General features: G+C 38.4%; 1 protein-coding gene across 1 annotated transcript; it reads left to right on the top strand.

The window, feature by feature from the left end:
- The first annotated feature begins 4,965 nt into the window (after positions 1-4,965).
- LOC139447751 (uncharacterized) lies at positions 4,966-7,913 on the top strand. Its single transcript, XM_071229237.1, has 4 exons — positions 4,966-5,934; positions 6,707-6,775; positions 7,497-7,586; positions 7,863-7,913. The coding sequence occupies exons 1-4, from the start codon at positions 4,966-4,968 to the stop codon at positions 7,911-7,913; spliced, it is 1,179 nt and encodes a 392-aa protein (XP_071085338.1).
- The last annotated feature ends 225 nt before the right edge of the window (positions 7,914-8,138 follow it).

The following is an 8,138-nucleotide window of genomic DNA, read 5'->3' as shown; positions in this document are numbered from 1 at the left end:
CAATGAATTGAGGGATTTACTATTAGACATTAAGGAACTATCCAAGAGAAAAGTAGAAGACGGCAGCTAACGTTTTCGTGAATCTTAGGACATCAATATGTTTACACACTGAAGCTGACGTTTCCGTGATTCTTGGGACATCAATATATTCACACTTCAAAGCTGACGTTTTTGTCAATCTTGCGTCATTAATATATTTAATCATTAAAGCTGACGTTTCCATGACTCTTGGGACATCACGAGATTTACACTTCAAAGCTGACGTTTACATGAATCATGGGGCACTTTAACATTTACTCGTTGAAGCTCCCGTTTCCGTGAATGTTTGGACATCAATATATTTACTAATTAAAGTTACGTTTCCGTTAATCTTAGGAAATCAATATATTAACACATTGAAGCAAACGTTTCTGTGAATGTTGGGACACCATTACCTTTAATATTGAAGGTAACGTTTCCTTGAATCTTTGGACATCAATATATTTACACATAAAAGGTACGTTTCCTTGAATCTTGGGACATCAATATATTTACACTTTGAAGCTAAGTTACGTTTCCGTGAATGTTGGGACATCAATATAGTTACACATTAAAGGTACGTTTCCGTGAATCTGAGGAAATCAATATATTAACACATTCAAGCTAACGCTTCAGTGAATCTTGGGACAGCAATATATTTACACTTTGAAGCTAACGTTTATGGGAATGTTGGAACATCAATATATTTACACATTAAAGCTAACGTTTCCGTGAATCTTGGGACATCAATATATTTACTAATTAAAGCTGACGTTTCAGTGAATCTTTGGACAGCAATATATTTACACTTTGAAGCTAACGTTTGTGTGAATGTTGGGACACCATTACCTTCAATATTGAAGGTAACGTTTCCGTAAATCTTGGGACATCAATATATTTACACATTGAAGCTACTGTGTTCGTGTATCATAACAATGATCAAAGCGGCGTTGAACCCAACTAACCCATTGGAACAATGTCATGTTACACATCCAAGCTCCAGTGTCGGTGTATCTTGGAACATCAATATATCACCTTGAAGTTATATTTTCGGTGTATGATTGGACAACCTTACATTAAGGAACTGTTCTTTAAACAATCACTGGTTAGCCTTTATAAACCCTGCCACTCCCCACAACCGGATACTGCATCAATCAAATGCATTGTAATGCTACACTTTGTGATGTTAGGGGTTTCTTGTACACCATAGATAAAAAAGTAATACTTCATTACAAATAGTGAAGGCTGGAATGAGAATATACATGCAAGTATGTTAAACATATCTAAAACCGACTTCAGTTATCACCAACTCGTCCATTTACAAACTATGTATAATCTGCAAAATAGATTTTGAAATATCATATCTAAAATTAAACATGCACCATGATGATGGCGATGATGATGATGATGATGATGATGATGATGATGATGATCCTCTCTTGCTGCGCTATCACGTGCATATTACATAATAGGTAGTGCATTAACCACATCAGACATGGAAATAATACCCAATCGTAGATTAAACAATTACCAAAGCCACAATGTGAACCACTGAGTGCTTCATTACCTTGATACCATCATAGTCAGCGGTGAACGTTATTGAGATATTTTACAGACTTTTTCAGGTAATCGGAGTAGTTCTAGCACTAATTATACCTGTAATAAAATCATTAATTGAGCATCAAGTGAACGAAGACTAATACAAAGGTGGAGGATTATACCATGAAATATGGATGACAAGAAGGGAGAAGTAATTGTAGTATTATATGCAATTTGACTGAAACAAATGCTGTTTAGTGTATCAAATGAATTTCATTTTTACAAAAAAATACGTACACGTATTTTCTATATACAAAACTACATCATTGTACATACACATGTACACAGGTAAATGAGTTTTCAAGGTGAAAGGTTATAGTAAGCATCACCCACTCAGAAGCGAGGATTCAAGAGGATTACCTCTCGCTGATAACATGGTTTTCCAGTTTGCCCCTTGATGGTCAGAAGCCCAGTTCGTTGGGTCGCTGGGGAAGTACCTCAGCTTAGAACGATCCCAGGAGCATTGGTTGCTCTTCATTTTTTCATAGAATTACATTTCAATTCGGACTGACGTGGCATATAGGCCATAATCCATAAGACTATATTGTCTGATCAAGAAGGGCCAGAATTGATACTGAGAATTGGATTCCTTACGCAGAGTTCCAGAATCTGTCTCGAGGCTTTCCACCGAAGTGTCAGTGTTTAATTTAGACCCATTGAAATGACACCTTATACGAAAGTACAATTTTCCGGAACCGTTTGTGGGTGTAAAGTTTAGGAAAATGTCACGAAGATCTATATAAAATACTTTTGAACAATTCATCCATTCCCAGGCATTCAGCCCCCAATCAAACATCCAGTTTTCTATATCATATCGACTATTACACAGTATATTGTCATTTCAACAGATCAGTATCCATTCTCCTATTTTGTTGGGGGACACGGGTGGCCCAGTCGTCTAAGGTGCGGCGATTCGCTATGCAGAGTTGTGTCCCTTGGGCATGCCAGAAACCTATGATTGTGGGTTCGAATCCCAGTTCGCCCCGATTATATAATGTTTCTATGTTTGTCAGCACCTTACCCATTCTCGTGGGTTTCACCGAAGTGGTAAACCTCTGAGACCTGCATCACGTCGGGCTTTCCTCCCACTTTGTGCTGACGCGCCGTGATATAACTGGAATACTGTCAAAAGCGGCGTTAAAACCAACTCACCCACCAATTTTGTCGAATATATACAGAATAACCTTCTCTCCATTCGGAAAAGTGCTTTGTCTGTTCCTGGAGATTGAATGGTGTTACGAGCCACGACTTCGAATCAAAATAATGATTGTTCTCTAAACAGATATTTTTGCATTTACTCGAAGCTCAAGGGTTATTCTCTAATTCACGCAAACAGTCCCTTGACATATGAAGCTTCTACGCCAATATCACCGCTAAAGCTATTAACTAATCAAATTTATTGATTACTCTGTATGTCATTTATTTAAACATGTAGCAACACAAGTATGGACAAATCAGTTGGTAAAACACAGTTAATGATGTGCTCTCACGAAGACCTCGAACTATCATTCTTCTATACTAGACATTGTACTGGCAAGGGCTACGTGCACATCGTCATGTCTTTAATCTACACATCTACACGTGTGGATATTTACTGCAGTGTGTACAGCTAATGGTTCCTTGCTTTAATTGTAATCATCATCTTGAAGATGAAAATCATGTTTTATTCGAATGTCCACTATACGATGATCTAAGATCCACATTATTTACGGGTATAACGGCTAAAATTTCCGACTTTTTAAACCTGTCAAACAATGAGAAATTGTGTGTCCTTTTTAAACATGATATATTGCAATAAGGTTAAAACGTTTTTAATCTGTATATATCATACAGAACATCACCAAGAAAACTCAGAAACAAGGAAAGAAAAATTTCTGTTCTGTATTGTCTGTTGAAGCTGTTCGGGGTAGTGGTTGTACTCAGAATCTCCCGGTCAACAATCTCCACCCTTTGAGATCAGCCTCCCCTACATTGGAGCAGTTAGCCACAAAATTCAGAGACTCCTAAAGAAACAGGCTAACATTGAAGTCATTTTCAAAAGAAGTCACAGCATTCAGAACACAATTAAATCCATAGGAAAACCGCCATCCAGCCACAAGCTAGAACAATCAGGAGCAGTGTACCACATTCCCTGCAACTGTGGATAAGCTTACATAGGAGAAACATCCAGGCCCCTCAAAACCCGAATTAAAGAACATAAAAGTTTAGTCTCCAAAAGTGACCCTAAATCAGCTCTATCTGACAGTGATATATTTTTAGCTTATGATATAATCGTCATCCTACAATGGATTCTGCTTTTAGCAGACATTTCTTATAATCATGGACATTTTTTGGTCGCTTTACGAACATTACAATGACATTGTTGTATTGCAGTTTATTTTATTGATTTTAGCAATGATTGTAGCTGTGTTGCAGTGTTTCTGTTGGGATTCGGTAGACGTTTCTTGCATTGGGTTTGGACAGGGATCAAAGGTCAGGAAGTTACTATATTTAGATGCTAGTGTTGCGTGTAAACTTCCGGTAGGTTGTGGACTCATGCAGAAACTGCTGTCATTTTCTTGTACCGCTAGACTGGTGAGTGCACTGTAGACATTTCCAGTAGTTTGATAGGCTGTATTTCTAGTGGGACAAGGATGTGTTAACGTAGCTCTCACGCATTCTATCGCTTCGGTACCAGCTTTCATGTGAGGATCGCGTATCGTCCCTGATTCCTGCTTAACCCACCTGGGAAGCTTGACCACTGTCGCCGCTGGGTGAATATATATCATTATCACTGACTTTTGCTATCACCACTGTATTGTTTTAGTTGATACTGACCACTGACATCACATTAAATATTGCCATTGAATATTGTATTACCGCTAAATTGTGTACTGCCATTGTAATTTCTGTTCAGTAATTTCTGTTGATATGTAAACCTAGTTATTTTTTGTATTACATTTGTTGGTTGTATAACGCTTGTTGAGTGTTTCTTGCTGTGACACAAGGTTCTTCTATGTACAGATTTCTGGGTTAACATGTTGTTTCAATTTGGGAATAGACACGAAACAATATGGTTTTTCCGCTATAGTATAGAGGCTCCTTTAAAATGTGATTGTGGGGCATTGTTTGCACAGTTTCGTTAATCTAAGCAACACGAAGGGATATCAACAGCAAACACAATACACACGAACGATGATTTAACAACCTTTCACACGTGTCAATATTTGATGATGCGTTAGAAGCTGATGACGGTATTTGAAGATAACGGACATATAAAAAGCACCCGCTCTTCTAGCACAGAAAACTATCAGCCAAGCTGTACTTGAACACACTGGTTTTCAATATTGTGTTGGCCTCACAGAAGATATGTGTCTATCAAAGGTGCATCCACTTGATAGTGGCGATGCAGAGAAATGCGTCAATTACATGAGTATGCAAGATATGCTGAAGCCATTTATGACAATTGTAAACATTGCGGGGATGCACATGCCAATTAAAAGAGGAACAACGTCCAATGCAATGAGTGTCGTTTACTCTGTCATCATCCAAATCGTGTTATGGTCCACCTTGTGTCGGTTCTTCATTCGCTCCACAGATGAGGTATATACTGTTGAATCATGGATGGCAGTATTATCGTACGTAGGATTTCAGTTTAGTGGTATGTATTTTGGCAGCGCGACATGTGTCGGTATTAACAAGCACCTGCCCAAGTTCTTCCGACAATATGATTCCTACAGAGACACGTATGCCTCCGCGATGGACAACGCATCTCTCAGGCGCTGTATCAAGATGCTAACTCTCTTTGCTGCTTCTGTGGTCGTCATTGTTCTGCCTATTGCTTACTTTATATCACTTCACGATGTCGACCCTGATGTGATTTATCTGAAACCTATGAGACTGCTCCCACGAGAATATTACCCCACCGTAAAAGCTGTATTCTTTATTGTGTTTTACGTAAATGTAATACAGGTAGAATTTTTCGTGATATTATTCTATTTCCTTACCTATTGCCTATTCAAGGAGTTCAAACAGCTAAACATTCAGTTAAGCAATAAACTTGACAATCAGGAAGGTGAAGAGCCAGCGTCACATATTGAGAGAATTCGTCGACAGTTTGAAGACACGTGTTCCCTTGTCAGCACGATAAGCGACGTGTTCATGCACATGGTCGGTTCTGGCTATGCTGCGGCAGTTCCCATCACCTGTTTCATGCTGTATGGTTTGATAAACGATGAGTTGATGAAGAAAGAATATACAATGTTGATAACATGTATAGTCATCAACATTCTCATGGTTGGATCAACGATTCTCACATCAGTTGCCCTGAATATCAAGGTACGTATAAAAACATCTCACCTTGTCAGGTGGGGGAGGTAGATTTAGCTCTGGTTCGAACATGACGAGTCAGGTGACACAAGTCGTTTATCACTTTCCTCGTTTGCATGTTCCTTCCTTTGCATGTTGCTAACAAATCAAAGATTATTATCTGGAGGATGTTGGATTAGACTCCACGGTCAGTGGCATATGGTAAAATGTATGTAATCCTAACTATACACATGTTCTATTTTGCATCCTACTGGTTCTTTAATAATCATCATAATTACTATTACCTTAAATGTTTAAATTGTATATTGTGACATATGTGTGTTACAACCCTTAATGTAAAAAGTAAATGTAAAAGATTTTACATTAAGGGTTGAGAGTTAACTCTTGTTACAACCCATGATGTGAACATTAATGTAAACATTTTTACGTTAAGGGTTGTAACACAGGTGCATGTTGGTCACGCCTAAGACCCGGGTTCGATTCACCACATTCAGATACAATGTGAGAAGCCCATTTCTCGTCTCACTCACTCACTCACTCACTCACTCACTCACTCGCATTGATTGTAGACCACAAAGGGATTCCAGGTCAGTTTAGATTCGGAGCGACATTGCTCATTGTAAGACGTTGCACACAATATGAATTACTTGTGTTATTTACAACGGGTCATCGTGATACAAGTGACTGTTCTGGCTTCAGAGTTAAACAATATTCACTCACAAACCCAATTACTAACAATATGTAACAATATGTAACAATATGTAACCGTGTATTGTTACAGGCACATTCGTCGCTGATGTACCTTTTGAATGCTGACTTGTCCAGGCTGTCAGATACAAGTTTAAACATTGTAAGTATCATCTGCACCTTGTACAAGAAGCAATCAAATATTTATCTACCCCAACCAAACATCTCTAATCCAATTTAACTTCTGTTAAATAGCAACAGAGAGTTGCAGATATCCATACAAATTTAATACCAAAAATGAATTCGTCATTTCTGCATGGATTGGGATTGATTTGGGTAGAAAAAGTGAGGTACTGCGGGAATTTGGTGTAAAGATGGCAAAACGCAAAAACACAACCACGTGAGAGCCTGACGCCGAAACACATCAACATGACATGCACGTGCAACAACACATGTTGGGCCAATAAAAACGTTGACTTTTCATTTGCATGCCACAATAGTAGTAAAACATTGCTATTATTTCCAAAAGTTCCATGTTCTCTGTGTAAAATGTTCTGTTGACGTGAGGTTACAGTTACATCATATCATATTAGTGTGGGAGTCATGTCCAAAAAAAGTTGGATAATCCACCAGTGGGGTATCGTTCTGTCAGACTAGGGCTCATACCAAGAATGAAACGTGACATCCAACAGACGATCAGCGGATCTTTATGCTGTCTGAAGTAAGCATCTCTGCACAACAAGATGCGACCCTGAAGACGACAGGGTCATATGTGTCTTGTGATTCGCATCAGTATAATATACTCTAATAACAAGTCCACAGTTTCATATTGATAATAGATGCATTGATAATATGAGTTATGCTAAAATTGAAATTTGTTTAAGATCAACATCTTCATAACACGACTCACAACAACCAAGATAGGGTATACCATGTATGATCTCTTCACGATCGACAGCTCGACCATCCTGATGGTAAGCATTTTCTTCTTAGGTAAAGGGTAGGTCGTCAGACGAAACGCTTACTATGAAATCCCGTTAATCCAGATGCTACTGTTTCTTGTGAAATCGTTTCGGCATTACCTCATGATAACATATATTACTCTCTCTTTAGTTAAGCCAAGACGCTCTATAAAGATATTGTCCAGATGCAGGATTTCAGGACTTACAGTGTCCGGACTTGTGGGGGTTCATTATTAACCGAGATTTCTCCTCATAACTATCAGTTATTGTTATAATACTTTGCTTCAGCTCTCCGGGACTTTGCTGACATATGTGCTGGTGGTGTTACAGTTCAAATGAAGTGCCATTCTTCATGGATGTCAACCATTCTTTTCACGTTTCTAATAGTGGAAACAGATACATTGAAAATGTTAAGTTCCCAAGTTGTGTTACGCATAATACGTGGGACAAAATAAAGAACATAGTATCCACGCAGTTAAAACATGGATAATGTGAGATTGTTCAACTTGCGATTTGGACCCATATATGCAAGAAAGCAATTCCGGAACATCAAGCATGTGTGTC

Source organism: Haliotis cracherodii, unplaced genomic scaffold (genome assembly GCF_022045235.1).
Source record: "Haliotis cracherodii isolate W230 unplaced genomic scaffold, xgHalCrac1.p SCAF_7, whole genome shotgun sequence".
Lineage (NCBI taxonomy): Eukaryota > Metazoa > Mollusca > Gastropoda > Lepetellida > Haliotidae > Haliotis > Haliotis cracherodii.
This window is presented reverse-complemented; position numbering and strand designations above follow the sequence as displayed.

Coding starts and splice junctions, on each gene's coding strand:
- LOC139447751 (XM_071229237.1), top strand. CDS start 4,966: ATGTGTCTATCAAAGGTGCATCCACTTGATAGTGGCGATGCAGAGAAA. Junction 5,935..6,706: donor CAGTTGCCCTGAATATCAAG/GTACGTATAAAA, acceptor GTATTGTTACAG/GCACATTCGTCGCTGATGTA. Junction 7,587..7,862: donor ACAGCTCGACCATCCTGATG/GTAAGCATTTTC, acceptor ACTTTGCTTCAG/CTCTCCGGGACTTTGCTGAC.